The sequence below is a fragment of the Muscardinus avellanarius genome, assembly GCF_963383645.1.
Source record: "Muscardinus avellanarius genome assembly, chromosome: 13".
NCBI classification, from domain to species: Eukaryota; Metazoa; Chordata; class Mammalia; order Rodentia; family Gliridae; genus Muscardinus; species Muscardinus avellanarius.
In genome coordinates this window covers 73955479-73981958 of record NC_137799.1, presented here as the reverse complement: position 1 = coordinate 73981958, position 26480 = coordinate 73955479, and the positions used below count along the sequence as shown (strand labels likewise).

At 43.9% G+C, this 26480-nt stretch overlaps 1 protein-coding gene across 1 annotated transcript in view; it reads right to left on the bottom strand.

Moving 5' to 3' along the window:
• The window catches only part of ENTREP1 (endosomal transmembrane epsin interactor 1), a gene marked incomplete at both ends in the record, with an annotated part of 69315 nt that extends 44274 nt beyond the window's left edge, over positions 1-25041 (bottom strand). The window contains 2 exons of the mRNA XM_080709336.1: positions 13351-13407; positions 24658-25041. Coding sequence (XP_080565462.1) covers positions 13351-13407; positions 24658-25041 — 441 coding nt within the window. The remainder of the gene's footprint in view (positions 1-13350; positions 13408-24657) is intronic.
• Positions 25042-26480: the final 1439 nt, after the last annotated feature.

Below are 26480 nucleotides of genomic sequence, written 5' to 3'. Positions count from 1 at the left end.
ATTATTTTTCAACAATATTTAGTTAAAAGATTATTATTTCCACCACCAAATGTTCGTGGAAACCTTGTCAAAAATAACTTGACAATATAGGGAAGAATTTAGCTCTAGGCTTGTATTTAACTCCAATGGTCTATATATCTGCCTTTAGAACAGTACTACACTGTTTCAATTATTGTAGCTTTATATGGTTTGAAATCAGAAAATATATATCTGCTAGCTTTGTTCTTTTTCAAGATCGTTTTGGGTATCTAGAATTCATATTCCATATTAGGATAGATTTTTTTCTGAAAAATAAATATATAAATATATGATAGTTTCACCTATAAAAACAGAAAAAAATATGCTCTAGTAAGAAAGAAAGCAAAAAGAAATATTGAAATGCTATCTTTAAATCATCAAACGCTTGGTATCAGACAAATGAAACTGTTATGTGAGATTATCATTTTTAATTTTGGATAAATTGCTATAATACTAGATATCAACCACTAAGCCAAGCATGGGAAGGAGGGATGGGGAGAGAATGGGGTGGGGATTGGGTGGGGGCTGACTGGGCGATGTGTGCATGTATGTCTACAAAAGTTTGTATCCCACTATGATGTATGAATACAGTGCACCAATAAAATAAAATTTAAAAAAAAAATAAATAAATTTATAAATTTGTAGACAGCAAGAGAGGAAGGAGGTGGGTTAACATAAGTATGACAAGCTCCCTGTGGTCAACAAGCTAGACTAAGCACAGGACTACTCGAATCAGAAAATACACAAAATGATTAACTTTGGGGAATACAATGAACTCTGAGCCCTGGGAAAAATGCGCAAAGGACCAGTTTTTATTAAATAAGAAAGCTGATGAGCTCCTCTTTTGTTAAATAAAAAAGAATTCCCCACTTCAAAAGTCATCCATTAAGCCAGGCACAATGGTGCACACCTATAATCCCATTATTTGGGAGGCTGAGACAGCAGGATTGCAGGTTCAATCACAGTCAGTGAGACTGTGTCTCAAAATAAAAATAAATAAATAAAAAATAAAAAGGGCAGCTCAGTGGTAGAACACCCCTGGGTTCAATCCCCGGTACCACACATACACAAAAAAGGCCTGTACCAAATTATAAAATGTTACAGTGGTATGTTTGAAATATAGATAAAAGACCTTTGAATTTTTTCATATATTATATGTATATAAGATACATAGTTTATGTGTTATGTCATCAATGTATAATATACATATAAGGAGTCTCAGAGAGGGGTAGTATTATACCCCGGATCACAGGACTAATTAAGAGACCTCAAACATATCTGGGTCTGACCTAAATCTTTCCATCGGTTGCAGAATATCTACTAATACGCGTTGCCCATTTAGAAATCATTATTTTCCCTCTTCACTAGAGAGCTCTACCAGGGAACTCTTTAGCATCCTTGGAGACTTCAAAGCTCATAAAGACCTCATCCCATCACCTCCCATACCCCCAAACCCTTGCCCTGGCCAAGACTTTCTAGCAGTGGAAGGCACTCACCACAAATTGATCTTGTTTGAGCATCTACCTAGTTTCTTTTTTTTTTTAATTCAGTTACAATAAATGTCCTAATGTTTAAAAACGAGTGTTTTTGCCACATGTGTTAGCTCAGGCCAATAACTTCTATTCCTGGGAGGCTGAGACAGAAGAATTGCAGATTCAAGGCCAGCCTTGGCAATTTAGTAAGACACTCAGCAACCTAGAGAGACCCTGTTTCAAAAAATAAAAAGGGCTGAGGTAGTTCAGAGGTAGAAATAAAAAGTTCAGAGGTAGAATGCCCCTAGGTTTAATTCCCAGTACCACAAAAAAAAAAAAAAAAAACAACTCTTGAGCCTTAAAGATTTTTTTTTTTAATGGGGTGCTAGGGATTGAGCCCAATCGCATTCTACCTCTAAGCTACACCTCCAGCCCTATTTTATTTTTGTTTTGAAACAGGGTCTCATTAGGTTGATGAGAGTCTCACTACTTGCTGAGACTGACCTCAAACCTGCAATCTACCTGTCTCTGCCTCCCAAATACTGGAATTACAAGCATGCACCATTACGCCCACTTTAAAGAATTATTATAAACATATTTGTAGTCAGGCATGGTGACACATGCCTGTAATCTCAGTACTCGGGACGTTGAAAAAAGGATGATGGCAGGTTTGAGGCCAGCCTTAGCAACTTAGTGAGATCTTATTTTAAACTAAAAAAGAAAATATATGCCTGGGGGTATAGCTCAGAGGTAGAATGTTCCTGGGTTAAATCCCCAGTATCACCAAAAAAGAAAAAAGTAATATTTGTGGGGGGAAAAAAAATCACACCTCCACAGTAGTCTGAGTTCTTGATTATATTCTGAACAAGAGAAACCAAGTTCACTATTTCAGCAGAAAAGGTATCCTTGACCAGGTTATCGGGTCACTTACAGGATGCCCAGTACCCGGGCTTGGCTCGGGAGCCTGGGTAAGAAGCCAAAGAAGAGGGATGCTACGAAGGTCATGCCATGGGAAAACCAGGTGCCTCCTTTACCCAATGAATGCTAGGCTCCTAGTCCCCCCTGCACAGCTGGCCGCAGCTCCAGAGTCCTGGGCAGGGGCGCCGGTGGGTAGAGGTCACAGGATCAGGCCCTGGCCGCCAGCACACAGAGAGCGAGCATATGGCCTCAGATGCATCCGCGGTTGGAGGCAGGCCCTGCCTGTCACCAAGACTCACACACAGGCTGACTCCAAGAAGAGCTCAGACGCTGCAGACATGGAGCAGCCAAAACCTAGACAGGGAACAAAGCTGAAAGTCCCCTCTCCACACAGCCACCGTCCTCCTTAAGCCCAAAGGAAAAGTATCCCACCTTCCCGTCCCATCTCATCAACAGAGCGCCCACCTGACCAGGTTTTTCAACAGCCAACCAGTAATTTTCCATGTAACTGCAAACAGTTAAACGGATTCCCCAGGGTTTGGTTTTTATTTTGGTACTGGGAATCGGACCAGTCTAATTCTACTGAGCTTAGAAAGGCTGGATGCAGGACTTGTCAGGGCCCCATGGTGTCCCTTGGAGGACTCCAGCTCCAGCAGCCACTGGTGCATGGCTCCAATGTGTCTCCAACATCAACGGTGTGCTCTCGGGTACACACTGCTGGTCCAGGCTCTGCCCAAAGGACAGTCAGGAATTCACACCATGGGAAGGCCAGCTAGCATTTATAAGAAAGACTGCTTCCTTCATCTATTCTCAACCTCCCAGTGACTACTAAGATGGCATAGCAAATATGAAATGAGATGCCACTGATACCATTATTAGCTTATTCCATTAACAAAAAAGATGTGAAAAAATGGGTTTCCAATTAAATATGCAATAAGAACTAAAACCAATGAAATTTCCTGTCTCTAAGTCAATCAATTCTGACACTGCATTAAATAATACTGAGAACAAGCAAAACTACCAACCATTGCATCAGGAAATACTGGCCCCTCAAAACTAAGGCTGTGGCCAGGCTGGTGTGAGGGGACATATTACCTGTAATCTCAGCAACTGGAAGACTGAAACAGGGGGATTGTAGGTTTGAATACAGCCTCGGCAACTTAGCAAGACTCTGTCTCAAAATTAAAAAAAAAAAAAAATGGGGGCCAGGGGTGTAGCTCAGAGGTAGAACACCCGTGGGATCAATCCCTAGTACCACACACACACACACACACACACACACACACACACACACACACATGAAGGCTCTAAACAAACTGTCAATACTGACAGTTCATCCATCAGGGCCTACTTCTAGAACCTTCTCTTGCTTAGCTCCTGATCCACAGCTATGATGTCGTAAACTCTGCCAATCCCAGCCAGGTCCCAGTCTTCCAAGATACACATTAAATAATCCAACCTAAAAAAAAAAAAAAAAATCACCCAACCTGAGCCCTAAAGCCCCATAAAATATCCTCTCTTTGACGCACTCTTTCCAGGAAGTACTGGCAAGATGTTGTTTCTTACTGCGGTTGGTCTAAGAAACTGAGTTTTGTTTGGTTGCCAGCCTTTTAGGGACCCAAGAAAGTTGACACAAAAGAGAAGGGGCAGAAACACTGTTCACACAATGCTCTACACATGTCATACAAGTCTTGGCTTTCTCTCCTTTAAGCTTCAGAAGGGAAGGCATGCAGGCATGACTTTCTTGGTCCAGCGGCTAATAAGTATTTGTATAAATAACAGAATTTGATCTGGGACTAGCTTTCACTATAACAAGTAATTTGGCAAAAAAGGTTATTTCCAAGTTTTGGCAATTACCTGTTGCTATCAAACCAGACCTGGTAATTAAAGCATTCCCCCACTGGCTTACATCACTTGGCAAAACAAGACAACTATCTGGGTCTAAATTCTGCCCAGAGATGGACCACCCATGGTTGCTTTATTTTATTTTATTTAATTATTTTGTGTGTGTGTGTGTGGTACTGGGGATGGAACCCAGGAGCATTCTACCTCCAACTTATACCCCCAGCCCTATTTATTATTCTTTATTTTTTTTTACTTTTTATTTTTTGGTGGTACTGGGGGTGGAACCCAAGGGCTTTCTACCTCCGGGCTATACTCCCAGACCTTTTTTCTATTTTATTTGGAAACAGGGTCTCACTAAGTTGCTGAGAGCCTCACTAAGTAGCTGAGGCTGGCTTCGAACCTGTGTGATCCTCCTGCTTCAGCCTCCCAAGCGCGGGGAATTACGAGCATGTGCCACCACGCCCGGCTTTATTATTCTTTATTTTGAAACAGGGTCTCACTAAGTTGCAAAGGGCCCAGTTAGTAGCTGAGGCTGTCCACTAACCACGATCCTCCTGTCTCAGCCTCCCAAATGCTGGGATTATAAGTGTGTACCACCATACCCGGCTGGTTGCTTTCCATTTCTGAAGATCCCAGGTTCTTATCCAGTATGCAGTTTCTTTTGGGGGGGGGGTGGTACTGGGGGTGTAGAACCCAGGGGCTTTCCACCTCCGGGCTATACTCTCAGACCTATTTTATACTTTATTTGGAAACAGGGTCTCACTAAGTTGCTGAGAGCCTCACTAAGTAGCTGAGGCTGGCTTTGAACCTGTGCAATCCTCCTGTCTCAGCATCTCAAGCATGGGGATTACAAGCGTGCGCCACCACGCCCAGCTGCTGCTGCTTCCCCCTCCCCCTCCCCTTCCTTCTCCTTCTTCTCCTCCTCCTCCTCCTCCTCCTCCTCCTCCTCCTCCTCCTCCTCCTCCTCCTCCTTCTTCTTCTTCTTCTTCTTCTTCTTCTTCTTGTGGTACTGGGGTTCCTAGAAACCCTTCTACCTCCAGCCTACACCCCCAGACCTATTTTATACTTTTTTTATATTTGGAAACAGGGTCTCTTAAGCCAGCATGGCTAGCTTTGAATGAGCGCGATCCTCCTGTCTCCGCCTCCCAAGCACAGGGATTACAAGCGTGCGCTACCATGTCAGTATGCAGTTTCTGAAGGGGACCAGAGGAGAGAACGAAAGCTCTGTTTCCAGTGCACCAGGTAACATGTGGCCTGCACCCAGCCAGGGTTCGTCACAGGCCTGGGTGCACACTACTGCCATGGGTGACTTGGTGGGACATCAGAGCAAGAGACCAGATCTGCTGGATATTTTCTCAATGGACGATAAAAGGCAATTCATAATGTGCTCTCCTGGCATGAAACCCAATGTCATTCATTCCTCAATACAAGTCTGAGGGATTGGTGCCTTCCCTTGGTACGAAAGAGAGAACTGGCTGCATGGCTTCCTTGGTCACATGGTCACTGAAGGGGACAGGATTGAGACACAAAACTGGACCTTGTACCGCCTTAGTTATTTTTGCTTCTGGCTTTTTTGAGGGCAGTATAAAATTCCCAAAACTTTTGCCAGCTCGGCAACTTAAAAAAGAATAGGACAGTCACAAGTACAAAAACAACTTACTTATATTTCACACCCTAAATAAGCCATTGCCGGTCCTAGTGACATGTGTACAATTTGCTGATGGAGGTGGAGGGATGGTACGCTGCCCAGGAGAAGCACTGGCACAGGACCAAACCCAGGCTTCTTCTAATAATAGTTCCTCTGACTGTGAGCTGGACACACCAGTTTAATTCCTGAGCTACTGTTGCCTTACCTATAGAACAGAAATAATGCCTGCCACGTAAATCTCATGAGAGCAGATATATAAATGAACCTGGTAAATTCTTCAGCATTACACACATGCAAGAATGTGTAATTAATAATTCGGAAGAGTAAGAACAACCACTCCTTTTTATGCCTTAAAAAACAGAGTGAAATAATCATAACATTTAAGTTTCTACACAGAGAGCTTATATTTATTTATTTATTTATTTATTTATTTATTTATTTATTTATTTTGGTGGTACTGGGGTTCCTGGAAGCCCTTCTCGATTCAGGCTACACTCCCAGACCTATTTTATATTTTTATTTGGAAACAGGATCTCTCAAGCCAGCGCGGCTGACTTCGAACCTGCGCGATCCTCCTGTCTCTGCCTCCCAAGCACAGGGATTACAAGCGTGCGCCACCACGCCCGGCGCCCAGAGAGCTTATAATGGCCTGCTGAAGACTAAAATGCCATCGAGGGCACTAGAGAGGATTCTGGAAATCTGTAATATGAACATGGGAAGCACTCTTAAAATACTGTGACCCAAGGAAGCCACAGAGGTCAAGAGATTTCTCAAGGTCATTTGATAATTGCTGGTAATGTGTGCACACTCACATTCAGATTTCAAGCTGGGTGCAGGGTTGTATTCCTGTTATCCCAGCCACTTAGGAGACTGAGGCAAGAGGCTCAGAGTTCAGAGTTTAAGGCCAACCTGGCCTGGGCAACAAGAACCAGTTTCAAAATAAAAAATAAAAAGGGCTGGGATGTAGCTCAGGGTTAGAGTACCCCTAGCACCACACACATTTCTTAAAAATCCGGTTTCATCAACTATGAAATAAGGACTCATTCACAAAACAATTTGTGGAGGGGGTACTAGGGATTGAACCCAGGGGCATTCTACTTCGAGCTATACTCCTAGCCCATTTTATTGATGACCATGAAACATACTTGAAAGAAGGAAACTGCACAAGGCCGAAGAGCCGCTGAGCCCATTTTGCAAAAGCAGATTTCTCAACTGCGTATCAGTATCCTCCGGTTCTTCATATCATCCAAAAGAAAGCACCATGATCTATCTTGCAACATAATCTATACCTATTTCGGACCAACTGGCAAAGGTAGTCACTCAATTGGTTTGGGCAAAATATCTAGGTGTCCCTTGACTAACCCTCAAAGACACAATAACGGGAAAAATACCTGGACCTCAAGTGGCCTTGGGGAGCAGAACTAGCTTGCCAGCCTCCATTACTTGGGAAAAGGTCATTTTCTTTTTTTTTTTTTTTTTTTTTTTTGGTGGTACTGGGGTTCCTGGAAGCCCTTCTTCCTCCGGGCTACACTCCAAGACCTAGTTTATATTCTTGAAACAGGGTCTCTTACGCCAGCACGGCTGGCTTCGAACCTGCGCGATCCTCCTGTCTCCGCCTCCCAAGCGCGGGGATTACAAGCATGCACCACCACGCCCGGCGAAAAGGTCATTTCATCTCTTTGGGAAATAAGGTTTTATTCTTTTTTTTTTTTTTTTTTTTTTTTGGTGGTACTGGGGGTGGAACCCAGAGGCTTTCTACCTCCAGGCTATACTCCCAGACCTATTTTATATTTTATTTAGAAACAGGGTCTCACTAAGTTGCTGAGAGCCTCACTAAGTAGCTGAGGCTGGCTTTGAACCTGCGCGATCCTCCTGTCTCAGCCTCCCAAGCGTGGGGATTACAAGCGTGTGCCACCACACCCTGCAAGGTTTTATTCTAAATATTATAATCTTGAAGGACATAAACTAAGAGATCATTTTTAAAATAGCCAATGCATTGACCTTCAGTGTCCTTGGGCCTATATCTTGGTCTGAGTTGCAAACCAGAAAGGCTCACAGTTGAAAATTAACCAGGTGTGACCAAGAACATCACCAGAGAAGAACCTTCACTCTTGATGTTAAGAGAACAGAGCTGTCTTCTTCCCAGTTCTAAGGTTGTATTCATCCCATCAGTCCAAATTGATAATAAAAAGCAACAATAATCCAAATTACTACTTCATAAGCAACCAAAAAAACAACCAAAATTATAACAGATAGGACTGGACTTCCCCAGCAGCAATTCTTACTATTGTACAACCAAAGAAAAACATCTCATTAAGACAATTTTATTTTTTAACTGAGGTGCCCAGACAATACAATTTCTGAGGCCATTTCCAGCACAGAGTCTGTGATTTCTAAACACATACAAAACAATTTGTGGAGGGGGGTACTAGGGATTGAACCCAGGGGCATTCTACTTCGAACTATACTCCTAGCCCATTTTATTGTATTTTATTGTTTTATGGCACTGGAGGTAGAACCCAGGGGCTTTTCTACCTCCGAGCTATACCCCAGACCTATTTTATACTTTAATTGAAAACAGGGTCTCACTAAGTTGCTGAGAGCCTCACTAAGTAGCTGAGGCTGGTTTCGAACATGTGCGATCCTCCTGTCTCAGACTCCCAAGTGCTGGGATTACAAGCATGCACCACCACTCCTGGCTAGCCCATTTTATTTTTTATTTGGAAACAGGGTCTCACTAAGTTGCCAAAGCTGTCCTGGAACCTGTGAGCCTCCCGTCTCCGCCTCCCAAGGCAGAGTACAGGGATTACAGGTATGTACCACCACGCCAGGCTAGAATATTCTTTTAAAATGGAAAATGCTAGCTCTTTATGGAAAGTACATAATTTAGAATACTAGCCACACACACACACACACACACACACACACACACACACACACACACTCAAGTGTGCAAATGCATGCATACACTCCTTAGCTTAATGCGAGTCAAAGCTACAAATATTTACAAACTATTTTCCAATATTATTTTGTGCAGAACATACTTATCAGGGTGAGGAAGAGAACTCAACAAATGCAGCTTCCAACCCTTCTTTTCCACGAAAACTTGAGTGTGAAGGAAATAGGTCAAAGCGATCCTCCTTTGTTCAAACCAGTAGTAGTCCTGATGTAATCATGGCAACGATCACAAAAGAGGGGGCAGGAAAGTAAGTGGTTCTCAGAGGGCGCGTTCACCTGCTGGAGACTGGCGTGTACACAATAGCTCGAAATGAGGACGCCTTGCCTCTTAAAGGACCCTGACACGCGCCAACCCTGCTCCTCCCAGCCTCCACCCCCAAATGCTCCCTGACACCCCTACAGTGAAAAGGAGGCAAATAAAATGTTTACAGAATAAAATCAAGTGGAAAAAAAGGAAGAGAGGAACTTTGAGAACTTCCTTGGGACCTAGTTTATTATTGGCTGCCAAACTGACTCTGCAGTCAACAATGACTGTATCAGGCCCACTGGACCCGGAGGGTAAAGACAAGACCCCATCCTCTCAGAATGACTCTCCCCTGGGGGAGACGGGCGACAAATGGTGAACAACAACACAGGTTAATCACGGACTGCAAAGCCAATAATTCAGCACTGGGAAAATAATTTCAGCTCTTGGGAGGAACCGCTGTTGCCAGGGTGGTCATGGAGATCTCTCGTAAGGAGCAGGTAATGATCTAAGATGTGTAAAAGAAGGAGATGGCCAAGAACCAGCCAGGAGAAGAAAGTCCCAAAGCAGAAAATGCTGTGCTTATGGAGGGAGGTCAGGGAGAGGCCAAAATCACAGTGGCCAAACCCAGGTCTGCAAGGACAGACCCCAGGACCTGCCAGCTCCTCTTATGGGACGTGGCCTCCCACCAAAAATTGGTCGCTGGCACGTTCTCTAAATTCAGGAAGCTGAGAAAGAAGAAGATGGGCCACAGGGAAGGGAAGATCTACTAAGACAGAGACATGCTAGAGCCACCCTTGATATCATAAGACTACCCTCTAAGAAAATGAGTCTCAGAAAAGGTAAGGCCTTCACAGGAGTCATTCCGCTCTTGAGGAGATGAGCCGGGAGTATCTGGCTGCTGCATCCAGTTTCTTTCATTGTATTGCACAGTTTTGTGTTTATTTCTGGTTTTCGTTTTTTTTTTTTTTTAACATAAAGCATTGGGCACAAGTGAAAGCCACATACTATTAAGATTCATGTGAACTGAGGGTGTGTGTGTGTACACGCATATGTGCACTGGGGATTGAACCTGGGGCATTCTACCACAATGTTATACCATCTCTATTTTATATTTTATTTGGAAACAGTCTCACTGCACCCAGTTTAAACTGAAAGTTTGTTCATGTAGGACATCAAATAAGTCTCAAATGATCAACTGTCAAATCCAGAAAGTATGTCCTAATACCTAAAAAATTATTTATCTTCTTTATAAAGTGATACTAAACCAGATGTTGTAATTCCAGTACTTTGGAGGCTTTTAGGAGGACCACAGGCTTGAGGACAGCCTCAGCAACTTAGTGAGACTCTCAGCAACCTAGGAGATCCTGTTTCAAAACAAAAAATATAAAGGACTGGGGAGGGGTTAGCTTGGTGTTAGAATGCCCCTGGATTTAATCCCCAGTTCTATAAAAGGAAGGAAGGAAGGAAGGAAGGAGACTAATAAACATTTTAACAATCTTTATATTACCTTCTAAATAGCAGCCAACCAAATATAAACATTCAAGTATCCAACAATATAATAGTAACTGGTAACTATGCAGAAATAGAAGTCTGCTTAGCAATTTTAAGTTAGGCATGAAGACTTCTTATACATGGAAACACAGTATTAACTGATATTGGCTTCATTTAGTATTAAACAGAAAAAACTTTGTGACAGAGTACATATTCTTTTCAGCAAAGATAAGATATAAATTGAAAGAAAGTTTAAAAAGATACTTTTATTGTTGGTGTTGTAACAGAGATGAACCCAAGGGCATTCTACCTATGAGTTATACCTCTAGCTCTATTTTATCTTTTTGTTTTGAAACAGTTGCTGAAGGCCTAGTTAAATCACAGAGCCTGACCACAAGCCTGCAGTCTTCCTGTCTCAGTCTTCCAAGTACCGAGACTACAGGTGTGTGACATCATGGGCCTGGCTTAAGAATTAAACATTTTTATTAGGGTTATTTCCCCTTTAAGTTGCTTTAGTTCAAATAATAAATGTATCAGGTACTTTTCCCAAAGAAAATAAACAAATACATGTCTTAAAAGGTGAACTCTCTTAAGATCCAGAATACATGTTCATATTGTCTTCATAATTTGGAATTTTCAAAGTAACAAGTATCACAAGAGATTTTTTTAAACTCAATTTAAATAAGTGTTTTACTACTGACCCAATAGGAGATGGTTCAGAGGTGATTCCTATAACCAAATACTAGTATAAACATTACATACCACCCAAAACTTGTTTAATCCTAAACAGTTGTGCCAAAACACACCTCAGCCACCCACAACACAGGCTGTGAAGACTATCCAAAGCCTCATTTTTTCTTGCCCTGCTACCTAGCATATTAAAATGCTACACCGAAAATTTTATCTCTTTCAAATATATTAAAGGAGTCTCACCAGGACAATAATTGATAGAGTTGTAACATGTTGCTCGAGTCACCTTGAAGAGCTGAAAAACAAGTTGAGTGTTTCAAGATCCTAGACACAGCCCTAGGATCTGTGAGTCAGACATATCAGGACCCTGAAAGGTGCTTTTCTCCAGTACTTAAGAATTTAAATGGTTTTGTATTTAAGAATATAGGTGCCTAGCAAACTATGGTCTGTTTAAGATGCATTATTGAATATACATAAAAATGAATTTTGGAAATAATTTAACCCCATTTCAAGATGGATAAGAGAAAAATAAAAAAAAAGAGATGTTACACACACAAAAAAAAACCAATTTTTAAGTAGCCTCAACCCTCTCTTTTACCTTGAAAGCTGGATAAATATCACTGGCACTTTTTTTTAAGTATTCTCTGAATTAAAATGGTATAACAAATGAAAACAAAGCATAAATATTGAGAATGTTCTAGATGTCACTGAATCATACAGTTCAAATGGTTCGTTTTATCTTTCTACATTTATTGGTGCATTATAGTCTCAGGTCATCATTAGTTCACTGTGACAGTGACACACACGCACACAGCCCTTGGCGGGCTTTCCCCGGCTCCCTCCACATGCAGGGTATTGAGACTGACGTTGGTATTTTCACATATGCACAAAGTCAATGGAAGTGTCCTTCATTGAGTCTTCCTCTCTCCCCCTTCCTGTACCACCTGGATCCCCTGAAGTTTCTCCTCCAAAATGGTTCATCTTATCAATTGAATTTTACCGTAGTATCAACAAGATAGTCACCAATATATGTTTATAGTACTAAAAAATAGAATACTGATGTGAGAAAGAGACATATCTAAGCAACAAAATTCTGAGGTGGCCCAACCAAAGCATTCTAACAACACAAAGTCATATATTCATGATTAATGCAGAAGCTTTGCTTCAAAAGAATCTGAGCTGGGCGTGATGGTACAGGACTATAATCCCAGTGCATGGGAGGCTGAAACAGGAGGATCATATGTTTGAGGACAGCCTCAGCAATTTAGCAAGACCCTTTTTCAAAATAAAAAAATAATATAAAGCTAGGGGTTTAGCTCAGAGTTAGAACACCACCAGATTCAATCTTCAGTACCATAATATATGAACGAACAAACCAATAAATGTATGTATGTGGAGGGTGGAGTAATGGTCATGGTTATAGTTATACCAGAAAGGCTGTAAATTAATCATTTTTGAAGCTGGGTGAGGGTACAGAGAGCTTATGATAGTATTCCCTCCACGTTTGTGTCCGTTTAAAGCTGTTCATAGTAAGCAGGCTTTTTACAAAATTATATCTTCAAAATGAGTCTAATCCTAGAACTAGAAACATGGATTGCACTGGGTAGAAAAGAATCCTGAAACAATTCAGAAAAGCAACAAAATTACCCTCTTTTTTGTTACAAGAATAACTGACTTCTGCAGGGCTTGTTGGTGCGCACCTGTAATCCCAGGACCTGGGAGGCTGAAACAGGATGATCGAAGGTTTGAGATTGGCCTCAGCAACTTAGTGAGGCTCTCAGAAACATAAGACCAAGTTTATAAATAAAAAATATAATAGGGGTGGGGGTATAGCTCAGAGGTTAAATGCCCCTGGGTTCAAAGCCCAGCACCCCTACACACACACACACACACACACACACACACACACACACACACACACACTGACTTCTAATATTGTGTATTGTTGACTTGTTTTCTTTTAATCAACAAGGAAGCTTCAGCATTTCTTCAATGGTTTCTTAAAGCAGATTGCATACAAGCACGTTCTATAAAGGATAACAAGTTATAATATCTATACATACCAGGAGAATCATAGGCCTCTTCCAAGTTGTTAATCCTATGATTCCAGAGAGTATCACCTGTAAGGACAAATAGTACCATCAGTCAAAAAAAAATGGACCAATTCCAATAAACTAATATTGAGTATGTAGCCCTTTTTTATGTGTTAAGATTTCAAAGCATTCTAAATCAAACATTTAATATCCTTCTGATTACATGAACCCTCATAACCACTCTGGACTATACGAGACCACAAAGCATGTTTATTGACTTTGTATTTTTTCCCTAATGTCAATTAGGAACACACAAACAGAAATTAGCCTGCCTTTCTGCTCAGGAAAGAAATGGATCCGTATTTCCAGTCAAGCTCCCTGCTCCCAGTAGGACCCATGGTCAGCCTGATAAAATGCACATCTGACCACGTCTCTCCTTTCATCAGGTGGGAAGCTGTGGGACACAAACTCTTCAAAATAGTAGAAGCCTGGGTGGTAAAATGTCTCCAGCCTGGTTTCCACATACCCCTGCCCTCCACTGCATACCTCCCTTCCAGGTACACCTCCCTTCCTCAGCCGGGCCAGCTCTAGACATTGCTGAGCCCTGTGCTTCCTTCTCATTGCTGCAGTACCCTCTCCTCCTGCCCCTCTACCTGTCTGAGAACTCCTACCCAGCCTCAAGGCCTCAGTTCACACTCACCTCCTCTGCCAAGCCTTCACTGATCCACCACCCCGCAGACCTAGAGGCCCCTCTGCTCAGAACTTTTGTTCTTCAAAAACTATTGCAGCTGGACTTGGTGGCACATGCCTGTAATTCTAGTACTAGGGAGGAGACAGGAGGATCACAGGTTCGAGGACAGCTTCCACAAGTCGTAAGACTCTCATCAACCTAGCAAGACCCTATTTCCAAATAAGAAATTAAATCAGGCTGTGGGTGTAGCTCAAAGGTAGACTGCTTCTGGGTTCAATCCCCAGTGCAAAAAAAAAAAAAAAACCAAAAACAAAAAAACAACAACAAAAAAAAACTCTGTTGTAATAATTTGAGGGGCACATCTCTGTATCATCCACTATGAACTCCATCTTATTTCTGAATCCCTAGCTCCAAGCATGGTGCCTGTCACATGGTCAGCAACTAATCACAGTTCCTCAGCTAACTAATCAAAATTTCTCAAAGAAGAGTCAGGCATGGTGGCGCACACTCGTAATCCCAGCATTTGGGAGGCTGAGACAGGAAGAGCACAGTTCTTGGACAGCCTCAGCTACTTAGTGAGGCCCTTTGCAACTCAGTGAGACCCTGTTTCAAAATAAAGAATAAAAATATAGGACTGGGGGTGTGGCTCAGAGGTAGAAGGCCCCTAGGTTCCATCCCCAGTACTGCAAAAAAAAAGAAAAGAAAAGAAAAGAAAAGAAAAAATTTATCAAAGAAGGAGGAATTCCAATGAGAAAGATCTCAAATTGCAAAATACTGCTTTAATACGCAACTAGATAAAACTCTTCATAAAGAAGAACCAATATGTTGCCAAAACAGAAACTGGAAGCCCAGGTTGGCCTTTGGGATGGCACAATTTATTGAGCCACTGGGAAAGAATAATCAAAGTAATGTCAGCCTGGGGCCATCCTGGTGCCACTTGTACAGGTTTCCTTTGTGTAATAATATGCATCTGCTGAATGCAGTTATAAAGGCTTTCCTTCACCTGTATGTTTTACTGGCCAAATTCCCTCTAATGTGCCAATCACAATTTCTATTTATTGACACACGTCAATACGGATTTTAGGATGTCACCAAATTCAAAGCACACAGGCCCGCTTGCAAGTCCACCATCCTCAACAGCCGAGCGTGGGCCCTTCCACAGCACCAAACCAGCAGAGGACCAGCCTGCCCACTTGCGCCAAGGACCAAAAGCCACGTACAGGCAGGTAGACAACATCTACACTGGAACGTCTGCCTGCCCACCAGGCACTTTAGTACTGCGTTCCCCTTAACTCCAATAGGGCGCTGCCTCCCCCGCAGCAGTTTCTGCCCAGATGCGTGGGATGCGACTACTTTATACACTGGAGCTGCAAGCCATGAGACCCTGAGTCAACGATGTGACCCTGGCCGTCACTTCCTTTGTCTGGCACTCACTCTAGTTTCCTAAGAAATGCCTGAAATGAAGGAAGTCAACTCTGGGTCTCTTCTGACTCAGAAAGTCGACCACCTGCGATGACAGCAAGTCCTTGGACGCCCCCCCCCATCCCCAGTGCGCATGCGTCTGTGTGTGTCCTGGTGTGCACATATTTCCCGCCCACCTGCCCTGCTGCATCCTGGACTTTGCTGAGGACACAGAAGCTGGGCTTGTAAAAACATAACTGAAAGTAGGACTGCCCCAGGGGAAACAAAAAAATGCCCGCTTCAGTAAAAAAAAAAAATAATCATGATACAAATTATCCATCTGTGTTTGTCATTTATGTCACCAAAGTACCTTAATACACACCCCAATGGTTCAGCCTTTTGGAAATTAGATTTTCCATTAAAACAGTATTATTAAGGTAAAATGTCCAGCTCAAGCCATAAAGGCCCATAAAATAGTCATCTGCTGCCCTCAGCCACACCACCCCACCTCCTCCATGTTAATTTAATGTGTTTACATATTTCACAATTTGTATATATCTCTCTCTCAATTCTTATCACCACAGAAGCAGGTTTATTTTTATATACATAGACACATACACAGGGGTGTGAGTTTTGTAAAAATGGATCATAAAAGGGATACTTTTCTTGCTTCTTTTTCTTTCAAATACTTCATGGAAATGTCTTCATTCCATTGGACTAGCTATAACTCATTTCAGCTTAATGGCTGCATAATATTCCATTGTGTAGCTGGGCTTAATGTATTCTATTATTTCCATATTCATGTGCAGTCTATTTTAGTTTCATGCTCTGGCAAACAATGTTGCAACAAACATCCATAAATGTTTATCTTAAAAAACAAGTGCCTGACATTCTGTTGGACAAAGTCTCAAGAATAAAGTCTCAAGAATAAAGGTTGAGCCCAGGGCGTGGTGGCGCACACTTGTAATCCCCGCGCTTGTGAAGTGGAGACAGGAGGACCAAGCAGGCTCAAAGCCAGTGGTGCTGGCTTAAGAGACCCTGTTTCCAAATAAAAAATATAAAATAGGTCTGGGAGTGTAGCCCAGAGAAGGGTTTCCAGAAATCCCAGTACCATCAAAAAAAAAAAATAAGAATAAAGGTTGAAAGGTATTTGTATTTTTTTATTTTAATAGATTATTTTTATTTTAATAGATACAATTTCCATTTCAAATGACATCTCATTGAGACAAGAGAACTATACTATCTCATCTTTTCCTTTGCGGTGGTATTTTGTTAATATATAGTGGCAACAAACTATAGAAAGTGTACTTTCAAAAATAGGTACAAAATGTATATGATAGATAGATATCAATAATCTCTTGCAGGATAATGTGGTACATGCCTATAATCCCAGTACTTAGAAGGCTGAGACAGAAAGATTGCAGGTTCAAGGCCAGCCTCAGCAAATTAGTGAGACCCCATTTCAAAATAAAAGAGCTGGGAGCATAGCTCAGAGGTAGAACATCAGACAATTTAATTCCCAATACTAAAAAAGGGTAGAAAGAAATATCAATAATATCAAAATATGTAATATAAACCTTAAAGAGTAATACTAAATGAGGATGCAGATAAGACATATACCAAAGTCATGGACTTGAAGGCACACCATTTAAAGACATCATCATTCTATCTGAATGGTTTTATATAGACGCAGCACACACCAAAGCTAAACCCAGCAGGATTTGCATAAATCCCTTCTTTTTACATTACTTTAAGAAATGAATTCCAGCTCCAGGAGGGAGTGGCAGGTACCTTCTTCCCAAATACACTTAACTTTACCCAAATCCTCCTCTGAGGTGCTTGGGGAGGCAGGGAGAAGAGCCATGGGGAGGAGGCAGGTGGTGAGAAGCCTCTGGAATCCTGGCAGGAGCAGGTGCTGCAACTGGGGGTGGATCCTTTAAGAATCAATATTTAAGCTGGGCGTGGTGGCGCTTGTAATCCCCGCGCTTGGGAGGCAGAGACAGGAGGATCGTGCAGGTTCGAAGCCGGCTGCGCGCGCTGCTTAGGAGACCCTGTTTCCAAAATTAAAAAAAAAAAAATGTAAAAATAGGTCTGGGAGTGTAGCCCGGAGGTAGAAGGGCTTCCAGGAACCCCAGTACCACCAAAAAAAAAAAAAAAAAAAAAGTCAAGATTTAGAGGATGGATGCTCACATTCCATCTGAAGGAGGGATGGCGTTCACGATTAGGGAGAAGAGCAGGAGAGAGAAGAAAGGAAAAGACAGCTGGGCGTGATGGCCCAGGCTTGTAATCCCAGTACCTAGGAGGCTGAGACAGGAGGGTTGCACAGGTTTGAAGCCAGCTTACTGAGGCCCTCAGCAACTTAGTGAAAGCCTGTTTCCAAATAAAGTATTTTTTAAAATAGGTATGGGGATGCCGGGCGTGGTGGCGCACGCTTGTAATCCCAGAGCTTGGGAGGCTGAGACAGGAGGATCGCGCAGGTTCAAAGCCAGCCTCAGCTCCTTAGTGAGGCTCTCAGAAACTTAATGAGACCCTGTTTCCAAATAAAATATAAAATAGGTCTGGGAGTGTGGCCTGGAGGTAGAAAGCCCTTGGGTTCCAACCCTAGTAACACACACACACACACACACACACACACACACACACACACATAAAAAGAAAAGGTATGGTATGGGGGTATAGCCCAAAGGTAGAAGGCTCCTGGGTTCCATACCCAGTACTACAAAAAGAAAGAAGAAAGAAAGAAAAAGAAAGAAAGAAAGAAAGAAAGAAAGAAAGAAAGAAAGAAAGGAAGGGAAATAAAGGGCAAAGTATTGAGTTTCTCTGCCTCCCTTGGTGTCAGCTGGTTCTCTACCAGAAGGGAGTTGAGATGGTCCCTGAGCAATGGCCTTTCATAGCTACCAGGACACCACAATGCTACCACTTGATTGTTTATCTCACGAGGGCTTGGACCTGTGCATCCTCACTCAACTCAGCAATAGCCGATGGATGGATGGATGGATGGATGGATGGATGGATGGATGGATGGATGGATGGATACCATAACTAGGAGATGAGCTTGCTCAAGGATGACTGTGTAAGCCAAAATACATGCTCACCCTCTGCTTCCTAAGCACCATACCAGCCACAGAAAGCAACTCCAGCAGCAATCTTCGTGCCCAACACAAGATGCCACTTGCCTGAATCAAGCAAGAATCTATTTCTTAACACCGAGCTATCTACATTATTATAATAAGGGTTATTACCATTTTTGTTTCACTTACTTGCAACCCACTTTTTGTAGTTTCTAGAAAAAGCAGAGACCTTTCTTTTTTCTGACCATGCAAAGAAGGCCTCTGAGATAGTCCAGGCAGGAATCAGTGTTACCCACCCTGTATGGTTAATGTATCTTAATTTTCCAGCTTAAAAATCAAATCATTAAGATCAAAAGCTTATAATTCTACTGCCCTATTTTCCTTTGCTAATCCACTAACATGCCTTAGGGCAAAAATGTTCTGGATCATTTGTCAAAAGCTGCTATATCTAAACACAGAGATTTTTTTTAAGCCATGTTTACCTTGTAAATAAGCACAAAATAATTTATCAAACCTCTCAAAAACCCTCCATGCCCTATAACTTTTGTGATGGCAGCTGAAAAAAGTGTGTGTGTGTGTGTGTGTGTGTGTGTGAGAGAGAGAGAGAGAGAGAGACAGAGACAGAGACAGAGACAGAGACAGAGACTGACATTGACTGATTCTTCCTTTCTGTCCAGCATGACTCATTTTTAAAAGTGGGAAAGGGACAACTGGCTATTTCTATTGTATACACCGTTGCTACCATAGTGCCTTGCATGAACTGGCCTATTCACTTTACTTTGATAACATACTGCCTTAATGGCTAAAAACAATGATTGGGATCCAGCGTGTCCCAAGCCTGGTGCAAGGGTTCTGCTGATCAGAATGCAGATGGTTGACTTAAAGCAGAGAGAAATGGATGTGTGCAGATGATAAAGGATATTAAGGCTCTCAGGAATTTTGTTTTTCTGAAGTGGAAGAGGCAAACCAATGCCAGTTCTCTCGACTGCTTAATTAATTTAGCTTAGTGTGTTAGGCTGGGTTTCCTGTAATCCCAGTGGAATCAAATGAATATTAACTAAACACCCCAAACTGAAAGCCAGGACAGCATGACCTGAACACAGACATCGAGTCCTTCCTCTGCCACCCACTAACTTCAGGTTGTTTTTAAGGTGGCTAATCTCTTAGCATTGCTAACTCTGGGAATAATGGTATACTGAGTCATTAACCAAGGGTATCAGGAAGAAAAGAAGTGATCACAGAGTGCTCAGAAACAAAGAGGACACTAAAAATGCTCCAAGTTGCTGAAAATAGGAATATAAAGTATGAAAAGACTCTCTGCAAGACCTGTTAATTCTTAACATAAATTTAAGTAGGTAAAATGTCCCTTCAGGGTTCAGACGAGCGACAAAAGCCTCAAAAATTTCAGGCTCAGTGTGAGAATGCTTACAAGGTATGCACGAAAAAGTAGCCTTATGCTGTGTTTACAAATGCAGGATTTTCAAATGAAAATATTTGTCTTTTGAGCCTAATTTTGTAGGTCATACACAATCACTCTTTTCATTAAAACAAAACAAAAATTGTCACTTTAGCTGATACACAAAATAGGTAATGGTCATTCAAAGCTTGAGATAGGAGGATATTCTCCTGTGCGCCTATGTGGGTTTGAAGTAACCTTAGACTGAGGCCGGCACTTCCCCAAGTCTACCCGGTTTCATATGCCAATAGAACTTCGCAGTGGGGCTGGGGCATAGCTCGGTGGCAGAAGTGACTGCCTGGCGTGCTCAAGGGCTTAGGTTCAATTCATAGTACTGCAAAAGAGAGATGTCAAGTGGACCAATAAGCACGGTATGCCTGTACAATGGAGCTCAGTACGCAACAAACAGGAGCGCAGTACTAATAAATGCTGCTGAGTGAAAAAAGGCCGTCATAGCTGAGCATGTTAGCACATGCCCAGGACCCCGGTGCTTGAGAGGCTGAGATAGGAGGATTACCAGTTGGAGGCCAGCCTTTGCAACCTCATGAGACTCTCAACAACCTAGTAAGATCTTATTTCAAAACAAAAACTAAAAAAATCTGGGGGTGTAGCTCAGAGGTAGAATGCCCCTGGTCCAATCCCCAGTGCCAAAAAACAAACAAACAAATGAAAACAAAGTCATAAGAAATCACATATAGTATGATTTCATTTGTGTGAAATGTCCAGAAAAAATCTATTTTGTTATAGATTTGTTATTCTGGACATTTCATACAAATGGAATCACAAAGGGCAGGAAGTAACTAACCAGGGGGCACATGGACAGAGGGGTGGTTCAGGGCAAAGAAATGGGGATGAACTGCTAATAATTTGGGGGGATGAAAATTTTCTAAAACCGATTGTGGTGATGTTTGCATAACTCTGAACTTATTCCCAACCACTGAATGATGGTGTGTGTGTGCGCGCTCGTGTGCATGTGTGTGTGTGTGTGTGTGTGTGTGTGTGCGTGTGCGTGTGTGTGTGTGTGTGTGTGTTGCTGGGGATTGAACCCAGGAGCATTCTACCTCTGAGCTACACTCCCAGCCTGATTTTTTATACTTTATTTTGAAACAGGGTCTCATTAAGTTGCAAAGGGCCTAAGTAGCTGAGGTTAGCCACGAACCCAGATTCTCCTGTCCCAGCCTCCCAAGGACTGGGATTACAAGTGTGCGCCACCATGACTGGCTTGAATGGAGCTTTTTAAATGAGTGAAGTATAAATGTGAACCATATCTCAATAAGTCTGTCTTTTAATTTCTGCTGTCCACAAGTCATAATTTAGGAGCTTTTTTACCCATTAAAACTTCAGTTTAGCCTTTTCTCAGTTGCACTGTGCCATTAAGCCCCTTCCTTTAGAAATACACACTGAAACAATTAATGGCTAAAGTTATAATACCTGATATTTGCCTTAAAATAATCCAATGGGCCTTAAGAAAGAAGAGTGGTGTTAGGTATAATGTGACCAGATTATGATAGTCACTAAAACTGGTGATGAGTAAATGGGAGGAGGGTCATTATACTATTCTTCTTACATTTTTTAGATTAAAAAAATTATGCCTGACATGGTGGCACACACTTATAATCCCAGTACTTGGGAGACTGAGACAGGAGGATTTCAGGTTCAGAGCCAGCCTCAGCAACTTAGGCTATCAGCAACTTAGTGAAACCCTGTTCCCAAATAAAATAGGTCTGTGGGTATAACCCAGAGGTACAAGGCTCCTAGGTTTGATCCTCAGTACCACACATAAAAAAGTATATTGAAATGTTAAAAGTAAAAGGGAAACCAGGCATGATGGTACATGTTTGTAATCCCAGTATTTGGGAGGATAAGACAGGAGGATTGCAGGTTTGAGCACAGCCTCAGCAAGTAGTGAGACTCATCAACCTAGGAAGACCCTGTTTCAAACTAAAAGTAAAATAGAGCTGGAGGTGTAGTCTAGAGGTAGAATGCTTCTGGGTTTAATTCCCAGTACCACAAAGAAAAGGAGAAGGGGACTCTTAATGCTATCTCTATGCTGGTTACATTTTCTTTTTAAAAATACACATGCATTGAAATATTTACACATGAAATGATGTGATGCCTGAGATTTGCCTCAAAAGATGGAAACTTAATCTGACAAATGTACTGGGGAACATGGAGGATCCAGTTTTACACTGCCTGGAAAACCTGCGCTTCTGGAGCCCATCATGACACCCAAGGCCAGCAAGAGAGCCCAGGGAGAGATGCATGTGACACCACTGGGAAGGGTATCTATGGGTTCAGTGTGTCTGTGTGTGTGTGTGTGTGTGTGTGTGTGTGTGTGTGTGTGTGTGTGTGTTAACAGGAATTGAACCCAGGGGCATTCTACCTCTGAGCTATACCTCCAACCCTGTTTTTTATTTTTATTTTTTGTTTTGAAACGGGGTCTTACTAAGTTGCTGAGTCTCACTAAATTCCTGAAGCTGTCTTCCAACCTGCAATACTCCTGTCTCTGTCTCCCAAATACTGGAATTCCAGGAATACAGCGTTTTTACAAAAACAACCTCTTTCACCTAAATGAGTTCAAAACATATGATATTTTCCTCTAAAACACCAGGAGAACCAGGCATGGTGGCGCACGCTTGTAATCCCCACGCTTGAGAGGCAGAGACAGGAGGATTGCGCAGGTTTGAAGCCAGCCATGCTGGCTTAAGAGACCCTGTTTCTAAAAATAAAAAAGCATAAAATAGGTCTGGGAGTATAGCCCGGAGGTAGAAGGGCCTCCAGGAACCCCAGTACCACCACAAAAAAAAAAAAAAACACCAAGAGAATAATGGTACCTAACTTCACCCTCTTAAAAGTCATATTTAGTTATTCTATAGAGATATTATTCATTAGTTTATTTTGTCACTTTGTATATTCTGGGATCAATCTCAAGATTGACACAAAAAGAAAAAGAAAAAAGCCTAGAGTTACAAACTCGCAGATAGACTGGAACGGGGTGGCGGAGGTGCTGGGGTGCCAGGTGACATCCCGATTCCTTCTCTGCTCTGGTCTGCTCAGGAGTTATGGCAAGACTGTTCTCAGCCATTGAGCCCAGGCTATCAGCCTTCCTTCGTCTTCTGGTTGAGGGCCTTTGCTTTATACTTCATCAAATCCAGCTGTGGCTTGATCAACATTTACTTTACTTCTGAAATAACTCACAATGGCAAACTGATTTGGGGTTTTAATTTTAGAAGAGAATAAATTGATTTTAGTAATCCTAAATGATCTATCTTTGAAAAAACAATAGATTATGATTTTTCAAAAAGCAAATCCTTTAAAAAAAAATGGTTGCATGATGGTGGCTCGTGGTATTTAGACAAAATGCAGCCACTCTTTTGGCTGAATGTAGCTTGACAAGTGGAGTAGGGAGCAGGTTGGACCCAATTCCTACCCTTTTGGACATACCCATCCTGTTAAGGTTTTCCAGAATACTGAAAAGGTGGAGGGACAGAGTCCAGGGCCAGGGCCAGGGCCAGGTGACTGGGGTTTTTCTACATAATGCACAAATTGTGAAGTCCACTCTCCACAGCACAGGATGTACTCCAACAGGACACTAAAGTATTCCCCAAAAAGGGCAGAGTGGCACTGGTTTGAATTATAAAATTTCATGTTAGGCTCAAGGACCGAATGTTTTTATTTAAATAATTATTCCGGGTTCTATCAGTTCTCCCTACACTCTTAAAATGTGGGTATATGTGGCTCTGCAAAGGCATAGGCTCTACAAATTCAGGGCGTACCCTCCTGAAAGATCTTAATCAAAATTGTATTGCCAGACTTTCGGATTTAGTTCACAGAAAGGCAATTTCCTTTACTCATCTTCCACAATCCTTCCACAAAGACCTGTCTCCAAGACTCTCAGCCCTCAGCAAGCCTCAGGGGCTTGGGTGCCTTGCAAGTTGGGAGATTATTAGGAGTCAGGGGCGAGGGGCCATGCAGCGTTCACAGATGCTGCTTCAGGCAACAACCTTTCTTGGAAGCCAGCCTTCTCGACTGGACCAGGAGACCAAGCGGGGTCCTGGAGCACGGCAGACACTCCTGGTGAGCGCCTCCATAATGACAGGTTCTGTTAGAATCAAATTCTGCACCGCAGCCTGCCTGTCTCCAGGAGCCCAGCAGGGGCCAGGGCCCTCCTTTAATGACCAGGTAGGGGCAGGCAGCTACACACACCCTCTCATTACCTCCTGAATCCGGCCCCAAAAAGAGTTGAGCCACCCAACACCCGATTTCTGTTCACATTCGCATGTGTCTTAAGGAGGAATAAAAGCAAGAGGTGTGCCCGGGTCAACCTGTCAGTTCGTCCACCCCACACTCTTCATACACCAGGGGACAAAATACATCAGAACCCCTGCCTTCGGAGCGCGCTTTGTCCACGCTGCTCCAAAGTACAGAACAGCCAACGAAGTTTGTACCGTTTTCCTCGCACTTTCCCGCCATCCTCCCTCCCCATCTCTCAAAGATCTGGGTATCTTTATGGTGTTAGCTCCCCAGGGCCAATAAAACCCTCCAGCCTGCGAGCCAGTCACTGCCCAGGTGTAACCGAGTTCACCCTTGACCCAGACTGTCTCCCAGCATCCCTCCCCGCCCCCAACCCTCAAGGTCTCCGAACCCTCGCGGTGGCCTCGGAGGAGCCCGAGGGTCACCCCGGGACGGCGCGGCGGGCGGGGGCGCGCGGGACTCACCGAGGAGCCGGCCCAGAACGGGCACGAGTTCTTCACCTGCGGGGAGCTGCTCAGCGACAGCGCCCCGAAGCTGAGCGCCACCATGCAGCAGCCCAGGACCAGCTGCAGCAGCCCGAGCGACAGCAGCGGGCGGGCGGGCAGCAGCGCGGAGCCGGGGGCGGCGGGGGCGCGGCGGGAGGGCGGCGCGGGCGGCGCCCCGGCGGCGGGGGCGCAGCGGGGCCGGGCCGGGGGCTGCAGCGCGCCCCGGGGCCAGCGCGGCCGCAGCGGGGGCAGCGGCGGCTCCTGGGCGGCGGCGGCCGCCGAGCCCGGGCCCCCGGCCTGCGGCCCGCCCGAGAGCCCGGCCACGGGGCAGCAGGAGCCCGGGAGCACCACGGGCAGAGACATGGGCGGCGGGCAGGGAGCGGCGCGGGGAGGAGGCGCCGCGCTCTGGGCTCCGCGGCGGGCGGCGGGCGGGCTCCGGGCCAGGGGGAGGGAAGGAAATGCGCACGGCCCAGCCACTTGCTGCGGCCCCGGCTCGGCTCCGGCCGCACCCACCTGCCGGCCGCCCGCAGGCGCACCCACCCGCACCCACGCGCGCCCGCCGCCGCGGGGTCCCCGCCGAGCCGGCGCCGCTCCCCGGCGTCCAGGAAGGGTGCCCTGCTCCGGATTGTTAAACCAGGCCCTAGGGCTGGGAGGGACCCCGCAGCCAGGACCTGGCCACGGACAATCCAGCCCCGAACTGGGGCTGGAGAGGCGCGCCAAGGACCCTGGCCCTCCAAGGCTCAGCCCAGGGAGGCCCTCGCCGACCTTCAGGCGATGGGCGCCCAGCTTTATACACCTGCCAACGGGAGGGGGCGCGCGGAGGAGGGGCTACTCGGTGGGAAAAGGTCTAAGCCCAAGACTTCGGGAAGGGCGGGCGAGCCCACTCGAGGTTACAGCTGACTGGGGGTTGGGGGGGAGTGTCCCGTCTACCCCGCACCCTACAGCGGATTCCCGGAGGTGACATCCCGCGGTGATGGGGTGGGCTGGGAGCTTTCCCGGCACCAGGGTAGAAGGGACAGTGAGAAGACAGGTTACCTCAAAAGTATCCAGCATCCCCCCCATAAAAAGAACCCGTGGCGCCTGGCAAGAGTTCTACGCCCCGTCCACTCTTTGACTCATTAGTTATATTAGCATCACCTGGTACAATATAGAATTCCAGGTTTCCGCGGAAATGGCCTAATGAAATCTTCATCCGCTTCGGTAATTTATGAGACATCTGTAGGGCTGTAAAAGAAATTCATCTTTGCAAAACGTTTTCCCCTAATAGTGTATGCCTCTTCCCTCTGAAGAACTCTCATGCGTGCAAAGTGTCATACCTAAGATGATTACAGTGGGTTTTTTTTTTTTTTCCAGCTAAGAACCAGAGCGGTGTCGATTTGCAGTCAGTCCCAGTATGAGAAGGCTTGTCTTATCGTCAAGGTGAGGGTATTCGATATTTCCAGCTCAATAAGCCAAGAGAAGTGTGTATCCGTTTTTATGCTCTGCTTGGGAAGGCTGAATTCATTTTGGTCATTACTTCAACCCACAATATGATGTATTGCCACCGTGACTGTGTTTACATACACACTTTTTAAATTATTAAGGCACCTGTGATTAATGGTCTCTACAACGTCCTTTTCAAATGAAGCTCAGGAATCAACTTCAGATCCTGGAGAGAAAAGGAAATGCCTTTTAAATTTTAACACTTAAAGTGTATTGTTCCGTGCACAACAAACAACAAAACAGAAACAAAAATCCCCACTTAGAATCAGCTCTTAAATTACAGTATCAGCAAATGCTGATAAAATAAGTTTCTTGGGTGC